This window comes from Liolophura sinensis, chromosome 10 (genome assembly GCF_032854445.1).
Source record: "Liolophura sinensis isolate JHLJ2023 chromosome 10, CUHK_Ljap_v2, whole genome shotgun sequence".
NCBI classification, from domain to species: domain Eukaryota; kingdom Metazoa; phylum Mollusca; class Polyplacophora; order Chitonida; family Chitonidae; genus Liolophura; species Liolophura sinensis.
In genome coordinates, this window is record NC_088304.1 from 5,296,342 (window position 1) to 5,313,770 (window position 17,429).

The 17,429-nt window shown below is 38.8% G+C and overlaps 1 protein-coding gene across 2 annotated transcripts; it reads right to left on the reverse strand.

Moving 5' to 3' along the window:
* Positions 1-4,951: 4,951 nt before the first annotated feature.
* On the reverse strand, positions 4,952-17,228 carry LOC135476561 (E3 ubiquitin-protein ligase RNFT2-like). Of its 2 annotated transcripts, none has more exons than XM_064756619.1 (9): positions 17,159-17,228; positions 13,514-13,994; positions 10,664-10,749; positions 10,107-10,219; positions 9,579-9,732; positions 8,723-8,869; positions 7,377-7,442; positions 6,261-6,362; positions 4,952-5,642 (listed from the first exon to the last, which is right to left on the reverse strand). In XM_064756619.1, the coding sequence occupies exons 2-9, from the start codon at positions 13,953-13,955 to the stop codon at positions 5,511-5,513; spliced, it is 1,242 nt and encodes a 413-aa protein (XP_064612689.1). In that variant the 5' UTR covers positions 13,956-13,994; positions 17,159-17,228; the 3' UTR covers positions 4,952-5,510. The 2 variants fall into 2 exon arrangements, with proteins under 2 accessions (XP_064612689.1, XP_064612690.1); XM_064756620.1 differs by lacking the exon at positions 17,159-17,228 and adding an exon at positions 17,046-17,074.
* Positions 17,229-17,429: the final 201 nt, after the last annotated feature.

The following is a 17,429-nucleotide window of genomic DNA, read 5'->3' on the forward strand; positions in this document are numbered from 1 at the left end:
CATAGCTTACCAGTTTTTAAGTTTCTGGAATGACAGCTCGGGATTGAACCTCCACCTACCGCTCACAACACAAACAATTTATCCATTATGCCACAATTTGTTCATTATCCAATATACCACAATATGTTCATAGAGCTCATATATTCAAAATCACACAGGTCAGACTATAGTGTGTATGTTTAAAAATGGTTAGAGTGAAGAATGAAGCCGCAAGACTTGGAACCAAACCCAGTTGGGGTCACATCCAAGACGTTAAAAATGGTACTTGTTGCTGCCTTGCTTGCCCCTTAGCACTGAAAGGTTAGAGCAAGGAAACACGACTGTTTGACCCGGTGTCAGTATAATGTGACTGGGTGGGGTGTCACGTCTGGTCACTTAACCATGATACTTCAGTGGCGGTAGCACTTTTACGGCTTGGACTCACCCCATCAAAAGACACAAATGCACATACACCTAATGATCCCTCGTCATATAACTAAAAAATTGTTCAACACCAAATTGCAATCATTCATTCGTTCATACGTTTATCTCTGCCAGGCACCTGTACTGGCTTTCTAAGATGATGGTGTTTTGTGTTTAATATACTGATCTTATTAGCACCCATCCCCCTCCCACCATTAAATTTCAGGAAACACTGTAATTTGAAGAAGTGAAGTGTAGTATTTTTGCAAATTATCTTCTAAAACGCATATGGGTATTTATTTCCTTTAGACTAGACACAGATTTGTCGTTCAGTAATGTTTTAAAAGGCCTGCACGCTGGTCAATATAGGCCTGTTACCAGTCCACCATCTAATCCAAATCCACCTGTTTTGGTACGACATACTCTCGCAGACCATACGTGAAACAGGCATTCTTGTAGAAGACATGAAGAGATGGTACTAGTGCTAACATTTCATTGCTCAATGAGTTTGTGTGAGTGTGTTTACTGGTTTTGTCACATGTATGAGCAGTCCCGTGAACACACTCTCCCTACCCACCTGTCTCCAATTACCAAGAACCACAACTAGACCCAAGGAATCATGGCATACACTTTGCAAAAAAGACCAGCTAAACTATACATGAAATACGGTACCTTGTACATGCCATGGAAACAACAATTCCATCAATAGAAAAATAAAATGTGTAAAGCAGCGAATTTAAAAAGAAACACAGAGAAAAATCATTTGAAAAATATTTTACTGTATCTCATAACAATTTACATTATTTAGGTTCCAGACCTGTTTATGTGTAAAACAGTAAATGATCAAAGCTGTACAGTCTTATCCCTGTACTTGATGAAAAAATTGTCAGATGTCAACAACAACTAATGCACTTCGGCATCTACACAAAACTAAAATTTTACCAACGCACTTGCCTTTACATTTATGCGATACAAAAAACATTTTCCTTGATGTATATTTAGCCTGTTAAAAAAAAAAAACCTAATCTTTAGGCTAAATCTGCCCCATTCCATTATCATCACCTTTGCACTTGTACTAATATGTCAGATTAAATATGCAGGTTTTCAGATACATTATGACGTCACTTTATGCCATGGAAGGGCCAATCAGATGGATTTAACATGGGGTGGTATATGGCATACAGAAAACTAATTAAAAAGGATCTTAACATGATTGCTACCATGTTAAAAGATAGACAAGTAGCCCTACTAAAGTGGCAACATAATTTGTACTGGGATTTCACTCGTGTCGTAACGATGTAACTCGAAAACTGCGTATTAATGGTGTAGATGCATGCAATGAAAAACTACAGCGCGACCTGCACTGCAAAAACTACAGTGCTACCTGCACTGCAAAAACTACAGTGCCACATGCACTGCAAGAACTACAGTCTCGCACTGCAAAAACTACAGTACCACATGTACTGCAAAAACTACTATGCCACCTGCACTGCAAAAACTATGGTGCCACCTGCACTGCAAAAACTACAGTACCACGGTATGGCAAGAGTCAAATCATTTTTAAAAAACTTGATTTACTTTTGCATATGAACATTCAACAATGAACATTTCTTATCCCTCTATAATTAACTTGACTATAAGCTTTCACCCAATTCTATAGTTTCGAAGTAAAATGATTTCCTAAAATGAATTTACAGGATTGAATTGATGTGTGGAGATGTGCTTTTGTCCTTGGTGATATCTCGGCGATTTATTATTGTATTAGTAATATAAGCACATTTTCATAAGCTTACACATTAATGTCAAATCTAAAATGTAATTAGCATATAGGCCTACACATATGTACAGCTAATAAGATCTTGTGGGGGAAAAAAAAAAGAAAATAAAAAAAAATAAATAAAATCCAACGCCTGCACTATTGTCAACAGCAATTATATGTACAACAAAAACCAGCATTGTGATAAATGACCTAAAACTTTGCACATCATTACGTTGCACATTTTGCCCAATCCTGACATTTGTATTAATTTTAGACAGACGTTCTGAGGTTTGGGTGGTAGACTGGAAAATCTCGGTTTGCAGGACCAAATTTTAGGACATTTACTTGCTTCTTAAACAAAAAATTTTCAGGGTAAAATTTTAGGTCAATTACAGTATGAGGGTAAATACAAAGCAAAGAAGTCATCTGATAATACCATCATGTAAGCCAGGTCTGAGTATTATCAAAGCTTAGATATGCTTGTAGCTATTTTAATTCACCCCATCTCCACCCCTCAAAAATCGCTAGGGTGGTGAACCCAGACAACTGAGCATGAGCATTAATGGCAGGGAGATGTACCATCTTTGAATTCCAGTCAATTACGATTTTCAAGTTAAAATGTAGGTTGGGTTTATTCTGCACACTATATGACCTGAATGCAAACAATTATCTTCCTTCACAGATATTTTACTTTCATTGTTATCCTGCCAATGTTAAATACCCCTGTGGAGGTTGGAGTGAAGTCAATGAAACATCTTGCTCACCCACACACAGCAGGTGTTCTGATAGTGAGTTATCACACATACCACTTGGGAGAGCTACACATGTAATATCTCCATGGTTTAACAACAATGTTATCTGATACACAAAGTCATTCAGTTTTCAACAAAAAAATTACTGATTAATTCGAATCCATCAGATGTAAAATTTTCCAGAAAAAATTTAAAAAGCTTGAGTAATACTGCAAAAGTTAATGATGTTTGAAGATTCACAAAATCAATATATAATAATCAATAATCCCTAATATAAGATTGTGTATTAATTATCCCACCGACCATGTCCAGCACAAATCTACAATACTGGGCTATAAATTGACAAAACTGACTAATGCTGTTTATAGAACGCGTTAACATTTACATACAGTTCTTTAACACTAAAGCTTGACATACGCGGCAGCTTAAGGGGATACAGAATCGCTTCTGATTGGCTGGTGAAACAGAAAGGAAAAGTCCATGCTATATCCAGCCTAACCTGAATTTTAGGCAGGGCAGATTTATTTGAGCGTGATCAAGGCAGTAGAGTTTAACCCTGGGGTGAGTGAGTGCTGAGGATTTATCATCGTACTCAACAATTTTTCAGTCATATGACGATGAAGTTTAACCCAGGAAACCCTATCTCTACTCTCAGTCAATCAGCATTGATTCTGTATTGCTAAGAGTTGGTCCCAGTCACTGATGGACATATACGACTTTGAACTGAGCTGGCATACATGCACTGACAAGAGTACAACTCCAGATGAAGCGTGTTGTTATTTACGTTCAGCATACACCAGTGCTTACGATGCTCTGCAACAATAAGATTGAGGAACGCTTCAAGCTCTCCTGTAGGCCAATGCCAAGCATACAATATATTATATCACAAATTGGCTTAGTATTTTCTTTAACATCATGAAACATCATAACAAAGTATAAATATATATCATGACAATTTAGACTTTCATGGCACTTTAAACACTCTTGATCAATCTGTTAAACTTTTAAACATTTGCATACCAAGCTATTTACAAAATTGTACACATCGTTAGCTATAGTTTTCAACAAATTTTAATACACAGTTAACAGTAACAGTTTAAGATAAAGTCTTTGTGAAAACTGTGTACATGTAGGTACGAGTTGAGTGAAAGTAGATGTCTTCGTTTAGCTCTAATGAGCGACGAATTTCCAGAATCAAACCTATAGTTACAACCTGAAGGTATGTTTTCTATGACAATGTAAGAAAAAAAAAAAAAAACAAGAATGAACAAACCAACCAAGGTTCGTGATAGGAAACAATTAACTTTTTTATATGGCCTAAAACCTTGTATTTAACTTATAAAATAAATCAATCAATCTATTTTATTTATTCGGCTGGTGTTTTATGCCGTACTCAAGAATATTTCACTTATACCACGGCGACCAGCATTATGGTGAAAGACACCGGACAAAACCCAAGGGGGGAACCCACAACCATCCTCAGGATGCTGGCAGACCTTCTCACATACGGCCGGAGAGGAAGCCAGCATTTACTGAGCTCAAACTTACAATAAATCAATATGAAAACTATGTTTAAGCACATCATGCTCCATGTGAAAATCACACCCATGTACGTTGACTGACATTCTTAGTTATGCCTTTTACGCCCATGACATCCCTTAAAAAGGTACTGTCCTTCACCTTAAGTTTAGCTTGTAAAAATACACAAAGGCCTTAAAATGACAATTTGGACAAAACTTCAGTTTTTCGGATAAGAAATTAGTCTTTCCAATGAAATCTTCAGAGGCCCTTTAAGGAGTGTTCTAATCTCACATTCATATAGATGCACATGTAAACATTATTTATAGAATAATCTCCTTATACCAAATCTATGCAACCTTATCCAATTATAAATCAGTCACAGGCAAGGACAATTTATCTAGTATTATATCTTCTCTTTCATGGATGAATTCTGAGCACAACTAATTTTGTCAAAATAGAAACAGACTAGAAGAGACAATTTAGAATGACATCAGCATATTTATACAATGAGTAGCATGTTTGTTTGTTTTTTGTCCCGGTATTTCACTGCATGTTCTAAAGTCATCTCATAGAAGTTTTTGTGATAGACCAATCTGCCACATTTCGTGTTAAACACCATGTCTAAAGTGCTCATGTCCACCATAACCCTGAAATGTGTTCGAGTAAGCCCCTTAATTCCAGACTGCCTGCCACTACACTCAATGCAACTGAATACTATAAAAACATCAACTTCAAAGTAACACTTTTTACCTAACATGTTCAGTTTCTCCGTCATCTTTACTACAAGTTAGCGAGAATGGGGACACTATTTCCAATGTAGAATTTCGATGAAAAAGATATTTAACGCAGTAAGCATGCTATAGCTAGGTTAAAAAACAGGCCAACGGGTGAAAATTAGCACCTAGCTTCCCCGGACTGCAAGATTTTGCGACATTTCAGCTAAAAACTGGTTGTTGTCTGAAATAGTATATATATGTCATGTCTTCATCTGACATGGGGTTGACAGTCCAGTTTCTAGAAAACAAGGCCGAGTTTAGTGATGTTGCACAGTTCACAAGGGGAGATAACTCTGGCCCTCAGTACCACTGCACATTGGAGCAGGTGGATCCATTCCTCCACAGTGGGTTGTCAGCTATTTGGGCACGACACATAGGGCACGTCTTCTCACGATCAAACCAAATTGACACACAGTCTTCACAAAAGATATGCTGGAAAAAAAAACAACAGAACATTCAACATCAATAACACGATAATGCCATGCAAAAGTTACTCATCTACTGATCGGCGTTTTATGCCTCACTCAAACACTTCTCAAAACAGCAATCAGGTTTATGAGTGAAGAAAACTGTAGTGCCAGGTGTAAAGCTCCGCCTTCAACAGGTATTTAACCTACTGAACACCTGTAGATGAACCAGTGAAGAATGGATTTAAGTCTGTTACCTTTGACCTCACTAGTCTGGGGCAGATCAGCCAGGATGAGATGGAGCACACAATAAGAGATGGGAAATACTTACATAATTCTTTTCTATATTTCATTTCCGTTTACAAAATTGATGACGATCTTTCTGATTTAATATCTTTTTTTTTTCTAGTAGTGCTAAAGAACACAGAAGTGAAAGTACCCAGTATACCTATGTTTAGACGAATCATTATACACAGGTCCCTGACTCAAAGTCTCCCATTTGCATGACGGCTCCTGGCAGGAATCAGGCACTGAACAATTATGATTTACTTTGAATCCACGAATATACACAAACACAACGTCTCTCAGCTCACACCCAGCCACTACCAAGCACATGCCATGCCCACCTGGACTGTCTCCTTACCTTGCAGCTGAGTTTTACTGGTTCTCTGAAATCATCCTGACATATCGGGCATGTCTCACCTGTTTCCTTTACTTCTTCTCGAGATGGCTTTGTACCAAACACCTGTTGTGTGAAAAAATCACTTTGTAAGCATATTACCTGTATACCAGTAGAAAAGCGCCTGTTTGTAGCATGAATATTGCAATGACAAAATGGCTTAGATAGAACCTCATCAATGGGGAGTCGGCATACTTTTTAACTCCGTGAGGCGGCGGTAGTGTGAAGCAGGACTCTGAGCCATTGTTTGGTTTAAAATAGATCGTTGAGTAATGTCTACACCGTAACCTTGTATCAGTTTCTACTGTAACGTTGTGCGATCTTTAATGTGACACCATTATGATGAGCTTGGAAGGAACATTTGACATCAATGGGAGACTTGAGGACAAGCTACACACTAGGTCCAAATGACAGCAGAATGCATCGTTTTCTTCTGTGACGTCGCAGTGCGTGTGTACTTCATGTATGTTTTATGAGCTCACATACACCGATAATTGCGACCTAATAAAGAAAAGAACATGTGAGTTCATAGCTTTGGACAGTCTTGATACAGACAACCATGAGTTTTACGAGCTGCCCATAAAATGACGTCAATGTCCTGTTGTCGGAGGTTTGACAGGTCCCCATTGCTATTGATGATCAGACACCTAGTCAATGTCCTGTTGTCGGAGGTTTAACAGGTCCCCATTGCTATTGAGGATCAAACACCTAGTCAATGTCCTGTTGTCAGAGGTTTGACAGGTCCCCATTGCTATTGAGGATCAGACACCTAGTCAATGTCCTGTTGTCGGAGGTTTGACAGGTCTCCACTGCTATCGAGGATCAGACACCTAGTCAATGTCCTGTTGTCAGAGGTTTGACAGGACCCTATTGCTATTGAGGATCAGACACCTAGTCAATGTCCTGTTGTCGGAGGTTTGACAGGTCTCCACTGCTATCGAGGATCAGACACCTAGTCAATGTCCTGTTGTCGGAGGTTTGGTCATGGCCCCCGACCAGTACTGGATGAACCATTACTGGTTCCACTCATGTGGCGCTTGAATCATATTTGTTTGCTTGATAAGAAATGCTTACACTCACCATATCCACTCTGACCTTCCTGAAGGCCTCTCGTACTTCCTTCAGTTTTTTATATATTATGCTGACCTAGAAAGAAAACAGGCAAACCTTTAAACCCTTGATCTCAACAAGACAAAATATGATGTCAAGGCTCTTTTTGTATTTGCTAAAACAGGCAAATTTTAGTTCAAGAATACCAGAACTAGATTGTACATTATTATTTTTTTTTCAATTCCAGTGTTTTTAACATTCTCAAAAATTTTCTTGTCAAATGATATCGTACAGTATTAACGAGAAGGATATCAGAATGTGTGTTAAACCATCACCCCTTTGGCAATTTACTGAGGCACACCATGTGAATAGATATGCACGCCATACTTACAGATATGCACGCCATACTTACAGATATGCACGCCATACTTACAGATATGCACGCCATATGTACACATACACAAGCCATACGTACAGATATGCACACTGCACTGGTGGAATCTTCAACTCAATGCTACGCTGTACAAACAGCAACACCAGCATAGAAGACCACTATTGTAACCAAGCCCCCCCCCCACCCCCCCCCACCCCAAAAAAAAAAAAAAAACAGTGACAAAGTGAGGACCTACACATTCCCTGTCCAAGGCCTGTGATGAACCTGCACTATGTGTATCCTAGCAACTGAAAGACAACTGCCTCTAACCAATAGACCACTCTCGTGAGACTTTCTGGAGATGTTTCGACATAGTTGCAGACCTGTTTACCTCAAAATTGTACTTGAAGTAATCCAAGTAACAAAAATTAGTAATCTGATATAAAAATTTGTAGTTATTGAGCACAGCACCTTATTGTTGGCCATCAGATAGCTAGGGTGTCCCAAGTCAATAAAGAAAAAAAAAATCAGGAGACTGAGACCAATTTGTATATGTCCTCTGATATCTCTGCTTGGATGATTTGCGTGTCTTTTTTGCTCGTATCATCGGAAATAGCATCATCAGACATATCAGAATCAGACTCATGAGTGCGTCTCAACATGGTCAGCAAGAAGTCTGTGACAAAGGCGACAAGACAGCGGCATACTGTACTCAGTACTAACACTACCGGCACCCTGCGAGGAGGATGCGATGTAATGGGAGACCACTCATGTTTGTATTTCAATTCTTTAAAGAGTTGTCTTCCATGGATGGTACTCGGATGTAAACCGAAACATTTGTCCAGGAATTGTACGGAATTAATTCCTTAAAATTTGTGGTATGAACACTTCGATATTCGTAATTTTTTTAGTAATGGCAGAGTGGTGTAATTAATGATAAAAAAATTATCATGATTGCGCCAAATTCATAAGAGTAAACAAGTCTGCAGTTGTGTGACCTCACCTTACAAAAACAGTAGACCAGCAGAAGTATCACAGACAGGGTCTGACCGCCGTGGTTGAAGTCAGCCAGGTAGTGTAACCAAGGTCGCACCGCTACCAGACATCGATAGAACTGGATGAACTGCTCTATGAACATGTAATACTTTCCCTGAAATAAACCACAATAAAGCATAAACCACAACAAAGCATATACAAAACAAATCCTTAGGCTATACTGGCCCCGATAGCACAGTTCGGGAGCGGTAGATCCAAGGTCAATCCTGGGTCGAGTCACACCTAAGAGCTTAAAACAGGAAGTTGCAACTTCCTCACTTGGCGTTCAGCATGAAGGGCATAGTGCAATTACTGGTTGACCCTTATCAGTGTAATGACATGGGCGGGGTGGCTTACTTGCCTTCAGTAAGGCGTTTCATTGAAGCAGAACTGGATAAAAGAGCTGTGGAAATCCGTCCTGCAACAAAGAGGCACGTTACATGCACTCTAAGAATTCCTTTGTCGTCATATCACTGAAAAATACAACGTTAAGCCCCAAGCACTCACTCACTCACTCACTCCTTAGGCTACAATCGTGTACTAGAAGTGTGAAACAATGCAACTAAACAGAATTTGTGCTTTCAACAAATTTTATGTTTGAAATACAGTTATTACTTTTGCTGAGCTTATTTCTTCATAAATATGAGGGGGAAAAAGGTACAAAATATGTTATTTTAAGGCTGGTTTTATCACCATAATTCCATACACAATTTCATGACATTTTGCTGTTGTTAGTTTCACAAGATTAATGTATGTTCTTTGTTTTGATTTTTTCTTTTCACATTTAAATCAACAAGAGTCAGCAAAGATAATTCATTACGAACCCGCTTTTTTGGTGATAGCCAAATCTGAGGTAGAAGTGACAAGCATCCTTTGATCGCTATCGCCAGAAATTTGAGAACAAAATCTGTAATGACCAGGATCCAGGCTAATGTCCAAATATCAACAGTTTCGACCACCGGCAGTTGAAAATACAAACTGAAACAGAGAAGTATCCCATCGTATAATACATGTAGTGGTCACGCTGTGTTGGCTGAGAGGCTGGAGTAATTGATGCATTACTTCAAACCCTCAAGTCCCTAAAACTGGCAATCTGGGTAATCATTTCTGATGCAATAATGTCACTGTTTTCAAAGCAAAGTTTAAAAAAGTTTTAATCACCCGAACTATATTTTTATATTTAAAAAAAAAAGAAGGTTCCCGGAAAAGCTTGAGATGTGAAGACTTGGGTAGTGTTGTAAGCTGGATTAGATTAAATGAGGATTTTATGCCATAATCCAGATATTTAATTACTCTAAAAGAAGTGTCAAAGTCAAGAAAATCTCTCTAGTATGTACTACACTAGTATGTACCTTCTCCAGAGTTGCTGATCGGCAAATATGTAGTAAATGACCAGAACGTTGACCGTCATCAACAGAACAATCCAGAGAATCGTCATCCTGGACTGACTGGGTCTGTTCTCCTGCTGTAAAGAGGATAAAATGAAAAGGCTGCATCACGGAGAGTGAGAAAAGATCAGCTATGACAGTGTGATAGCCTGGCAAATGGTCACAGGTAACCAGTGAAATACACCCTCTTGTCTATATACAACAGCAATATTTTAGGCGTGAAATAGTTGGTTTCAAGGTACATTTGTTGAATGCACTCATAGCTCTAAATGACGATGCATTCTGAATGATGAAATATAGCGATCTACGCGTGTCAAGTGGCACAAATAAAAAATTTACAATGTTCACTTCATGTAGTTATGTCCTGCATGAAACAGCTGGCCTCAGACAACATACTATTTGTTGCTAGACATTGTCCTTGACCTGCTGCTTATTTCCAGGTTTGATGATATTTTCAGCAGTTATTGTCTTCTTGTGGTAATTTAACTGTGTCAGGTGCTTGTACCAATTCTGATTCTTACCCGCATAACAGAATTATAGATCTCCAGCTCCAGCTTCCTGTTTGCATGGTAGAATGTACCCATCAATCCAGCAAATAACAGGATGCCTGCAAGGGAAAATTTCCGGCTTAAACATCATTTTTCTTTTTCATCTAATTATCAATTGATCTGATTGGTGTTCAATGTTGTGCTCAAGATGTTTTCATGTTGTGATGATTTTGCAGGTTTACTGATGGAGTATAATTTGTGCACCTGGAATAAACCACAGGACTTTGGCAAGTACATGACTAACTCTCCAAAATGTGACACACAGATCACCACCAGGAAAGCAGGCCCAATGTATACATGTATCAGAAAAGTAATGTCTGAATATTCAATAAACTTTATGTAAGACCACCTGAACCAGTCCAATGAATGCTGTTGTTTATTTATAGTCAGCAATTAACAGGGAAATCTCAATGATTCCAACACTGGAACTGAGCCCATACATTATGTGTACACTTACAAATGGCTGAAAAACAAGAACTGCCATGCAAATGGTGCCGTACTTAAAGAGCAAGACGAGCCTTTGAGAAAACAAGGTGATTATGATAGATACACTCATTTTATTGGGTGATCTCTAGGCAGTGGTGTAACTGCCTGCCCGCATGCCAAATACAGGCAAAAATAGCTGCGGGCATGTTATAGGCTCGGGTATCCTGTCCGATCAGGCAGCCACTATTTCTGGATACCCATTTTCTCCTTTACAAATAAATTCAACTCGTAATGTCCGATGGATGTCACATGTGACCCTTTTACCCTTCTGTTGTTGTGGTTAACTAGACAAACGTGCTTCTGCCACACAAGAGTTCCACCAATGGGTAAGGAAGTTTTCTGTCTTCTCCATGAGTCGTACATCCAGTACAAGAAGCCGGGCACAGGAGAGTTTGTATTTTTAACGTCAAATCCGTTGCTAACGAGAAGCTGAAATTTTGTGGCGTGCACCATTTTCTAACCAACATTGCTCCGAAAAATCCAGACATAGGTAAAGCTACGAGTTCCCTACTATCTGATCGCAATAGGTTGTATGACTACAGTTCAATTAAATGAAACGTTGAGGTCTGTTTTCAACAATTCTTGATACTCAATTCGTAATGCAGGCACTTTGCGGAACGGAATAGGCCGTCAAATCCACTCCAAAACAGCGGTACACACCGATTTCTGGTGTGGACTGACAAGCAATGGGTCTTTTCGATCACTCCTGTAAGTTTCAATCAATTTCACACTAGTTACATGTAGAAAAATGATAAAGTGTTGACTTTGGTCTTTTCAATATCACGGTGTGCACGTGCGGCGCAATGGGTGCATCCAAATCCGAATTGTATCTCAGGCCACAGGCGGAAAACATAGATAACAAAGCAGATGTGCACATGAGGTCATCAAGTCTTGACTGAAACCTTTAGAATTGACTGATCGGTAATTTTTTTTTTCTACATCCATGATGCAATAATCGTTAGTTGTCATTTAAGACTGTTTTTGTGGTCTTGTCTTGTTAGGTTGATTTCCATATCTTTTGGCACACGGTTCTGAGACTTAAGAACATTCAACTTGCCATGGCAGCTCAAAGTTATTTTGACGAGGGAGAAGGAGATATGAGAATGGATTTATTCACGCATGAGTGGTAATACAGATCCTATTCTCTTTAATGCACTCCAGAAATCGACGTGTGCAGCCGTTTCAAAATGGATTTAAATGCCCATTTCGTTCCGCAAAGTGCCTTACGGAAGGGACCTATGGGGATTTTTAATTCACTGATTAAACATTGAGTCAGGTAAATATTAGAAATTGCTGAAAATTATACACCTCAGCATTTAACTTAACTGAACTAGTGTGACCAAGACAGGAGAATATGTTATGCTTGTGCTTCACTGTGTCTTCCATTCCGTCAAAGGCGTTTTAGTTGGTAATATTTGGCTGTGTTGAACATTGGCTGTGGGCAGGTAGATTAAGGCTATTACCTGCCCTGATGGCAGGCCCTTTCCAGTGAGGGCAGGCTGACTTGAGGTGCAGGCTGCCCTGATGGCAGGCACTAAAAAAAAAGTTACACCACTGTCTAAGCATGACTGATATTGCCATCAAATAATGTTGCACAAAGATGACAGCTTTCAGCAGCAATGTTGTTTGAATCTACGCAAGCAACATTTTAAGATATTCTGAGATAACTATGGGATGACATAATCTGCAGAAAATTATGAAGCTTGCATCTTTAATGACTCGAAAAAAACATTTCAGTGTCCTTTTTATAATAATTGTACACATAAATTCCATTCAAAAAAGTGTTTTAGTGGCTGAAAAAATTGAAGAATTACAATATATATACATGTAGTAACCCAGCCAACCCTCAAAAGAGTGAAAAAATAAATATGAAATCTTAACTGATAATTCCATTTATACAACAATAATCAGAGTTCATTAGGTGTACATGTAACTGAATAAAGCTCTGTAAGTCAGAAGTCAGGAGTCAGGGTTAGGGCAGCCCATTCAGCCAGGGTATAAAGGCCAACCTTAAAATATTCTTTGTTGGCATAACCCGACACTTTTGAAAATATATGGTCAGTCAGAAGGGAATAAATTTCTTTTTTTATTATGGCCGATGACAAAGACAGAAATTTTAAAGAAATGGTCAATAATAGAAAAATAAATAAAAAATTCAATCGACGTAGGGCTCCTTTTTTAGGGGCGGCCAGGTTACGTCCAACACACAAATTATACCAGAAATTGTTATGACTCGTGCACAAACACACTTTGATATCTTTATACATACCAAGCAGGTTCAGAAATTTTTCAACTTTAATTATCTGTCCAGTGATGAAAAAGAAAAAAAATCTTTACCTAATCTGTGGTCATACATTAGCTTGATGAAGATAATAAGCGCGAATGGTCCAGCTGTCTCACAGCTCTTGAGGAGCAGGGCCCAGTTTGGGTGCTGGTCCTGCAGGGGAGGCTGGTCACCATTCTGGTTCTCATCCCCACCACGTCTCGCATGGGGCTGTCCCTGCTGGGACCTCTGCTGGAAACTGTGACTGTGAGCGTCAGCATGGGGACTCTGTGGGAATCCTGCATGACGCGACACAGAACTACCTGAAAACAGGCCTTGAATTTCTGGTCGTGACATATCGATGACTGTGTCAACAGGGGATGAGGGCGATGCAGTTCTCTGAGCCAGATCGTAAAAGGCCTGCTGTAATGTTGTGGCGTTCTGGCTAACCACTGGACGGAATGGTCCCTGCCTCCTGCCATCTGAATGACTGCTGTTCTGAGGTGGATCAGCCATGGCCAAGTCTGCTGTAATCTATCCTACAATGTTGTTCTCCTGCAAAAAAATAAAATGTTGTGGTCACACTCAGCAATCTTCCACGTAGATGTTATCCTACCAACAGGTCATGTTTCTCAGTCAGCATTTAACCAACAACACAAACACAGTATATGAAAATCATTTATAAAACTATGTTTACAATTTTCTCTACTTTTGACTACGAAATTGATAATTTATCACTAGCAGCATGTGTGATTTTCACGAAGAGGTGATGAGCAATTAACAGTGCAGGCCTTATGGGTGGAAAAAAAACTGAGAAGAACTGGAGAAGGTAAACCACTGCACTCTCTTCATGTTGAGTATGGCCTCACCAAAGGTTGGATTTGAACTTGAGATCTTGTCAGCGACAAGGCCATCTAGTTTGCTGAAAACTGACAGTCCAGGCCACAAGGGCCTATTTAATCTGTAAACCATCTGACAAAGTAATACACCAATCCCTCAAAAGAACACTGTTAATGGGGGATAAATTAGCCTACCAAGTGTAAGTGATACGTGTAGCTAGTCAGTGTGTGGGACAAATCTGTCTACTGAGTAATAGTTATAGCCTCTGATAATTTGTGACATAATCTCCATAATACAGGAATAGACACAGTGTGATACTGCACATTATATTGTGACTTTCATTGATTTATGACAAGTCTATGAGTCAAAAAGAAGGTATAAAATCTGACAGTTCGATAAACTACAATTTCTAAAAGTATGTAGAGATGTGACAAGCAACAACAACTTGATAAAAAACTGGGGACACATTTGTAAAAAACACGTAAAAATGTTATAATGAACTGTATTTTGTACAGGAGCATGTTATAATGAGGCAGAGTTGTAGTTACCATTTGACTTTTCAAATTACGTACACATCTTCAAATCTAGTTACCGAGTAATACAGTCACAGCACAGAAAAGCAGTTGAACGCTAAGCTTGGCGATTTCACTTCAGGTTTATGGAAACATCCAACCTGACTCTAGGTTAATAAACGACAACACAGAATAACTATAATTTCAAATGCAAGTGATGCTGTTCAATGTTTCCTGGCGAATATTAAAACAACATGCTAATTTCTGTACCAATATCTGACCGATTACGTCGCTTTACAATATGAAAACACATGTTCTCAACCAAGTTTCTTCTGTTTTTTAATGCAGAGGCTTTTTTGGTTTGGGTTTGGGTTTTCAGTTTGGGTTTGGGTTTTCAGTTTGGGTTTGGGTTTTTCGGATGGTTTCAGTTTTAAACTGACCAGAAGACTCCTGACACCCGATAATAAAAGAATTTTATTTTATCAGGTTTATAAATACAATATGTTTCAAGTCCGAGCCAGGTAAATGTTCTATGAGCCACAATGGTGAATACCATCTTGGGTATTTTCTCTTCATTTGTGTTATGAAACTACCACGCGTTCAGTCGTCAAACGTTCCATGTCCCACAAATAGCAGAGGATCATTTGACACAGTGAACTAAGTATCGCAGCTAGAGCATAATGTACACTAATCAGTACTTAAAACATTTTCATCCATGCCACTGAATCTTGTAGGAACTGAAGGAATGGACTAAGTCATTTTAGACTCCAGTCATTAGGATAAACATAAACCACAGGTGAAAGAATTATCTGAATGTGACTAATGTCATGCTACTTGAAGCTTGAAACTGTTAGTCCATCTAGATGACTTGGTGCACTATTTTAAAATTCTGACATTCATCATAACACTGAGTTCCTCAACAGCTCTAAAAAACCATTACGCGGATTTCAAACTCCCATCTCTTTGCCACTTACAGCAAACTAACTCACCTCCTCTGCTCATTTCTGTGTAATTTTTATGTTGAGAATCTCTAATAATATCCTCTTAATTTACTATCCTCACCTATGAAACTAATGAACTTGCTGCATGGTGATCACACTGACTGCTAGAACTTCAGTGGTACCAAGTGCCTTTTCGGCTACAGCCATTTGGAGTGTCACGTGACCTACTTCTGGGATTAAAATGCAACTGGTATTTTTGGTATTGAAATCCTCAAGAAAACTGTTATACTCTGATTGCTGTCTGCAATAACAACTTCAACTTTCACTGCTTGTAGGCTTGAGGAACAGTACAAGCAGGCAACGACATAGGTGTCGTAATTAAGATATCTAACATTTGTTTCGCAGATACATAGCCGATAGTAACTCGCCAAAGGTTGAAGGTTTATGCTAGGCACTCTGGTTTTCTCCACCCATGAAGCTGATCATCGTTATATAGTCAAATATATATAGTGCAACCAGCTATACCCAGATAAAGACCACTATGAGCAGACACTAATGACATTTTAATAAAACATAGTCTGAGTTTGGTCTGATGTTAGGTTTGGCAATGTTTTGCTCAGACATGGATGGCCCCAAACCAATGTTGGTTGGTTAACAAAATTTTGCCAAACCCAAGGCAGAGCAATCTTAGACAAATAAAACATAGCAAAATAACCAAATGCCACTCAAGTCATGTCATCCCATACGCAGATAATTTCTGCGTTTCCCCCACCCATCAAGCCGACCACCATTATACGTCAAACATATATAGTGCAAATGCATCTTCACACATGCATTAAATCTTCCTTAGCGTAAATCGATGTCAACAGAGTGATTTCAACCCATAATCGACTAACCCGTTGTATTTATTTTGTGAACATGTGCAGTTGTCATTGAATGTTTTTGGTTCGTCAAGACTCAGAACAGGTTAACTGATTATGGGAACCACTCAGTTGACATCAATTCACGCTAAGGAAGATTTAACGCATGTGTAAAAATGCAGTACATATGGCATACTGTCAGTCCAACAAATAAGATGCAGTTATTCCCCGTAACTCTCCACATACATTGTGTGGGCTGATACAGAGTTTCATTCTGCAACTAAACCTGGAAATGATTGTTAGATAAACAGTGGCTAGGTAAATAGCCACTTCGTGCGATGAATGTCAGAATGTTAGAATAATACAATGAAACCATTTTGATGAACTAGTAAACAGTACATTTCATATCGAAACAGGAAGTAGGCTAATGTCACAAATGGTTGGTTACCTTACCCTTTAGAGTTTATTAAAGTTTGATTTTGCGCCCGGACAAAACATAGTCAACAGGTATATCAAATGACATTTCCTAGCTGACATTCATGCGTCACAAAACACTTCCCACTCACCTCGCCAGCAGTTAATTTCTTCGTGAAAATCTAACAAATCATATGACGTGAACAGCTTGTACGTTTCCTCGTGGAGCTGTCAGATGCTGTGTCCTTGTAAGAAACGTCCAATTCATTGGCTGCAAAACATATGCAGCGACCAATTATTCTCGCTTTTACAAAATTAAGTATTTTTGATACTCTCGCAGTTTCGTAATTTTCTCTTAGATCTCAAAATCGTGTATTTTCATGTAAAACTGAGTCGGGTTGAAAAAATAATATGGATTTCAGA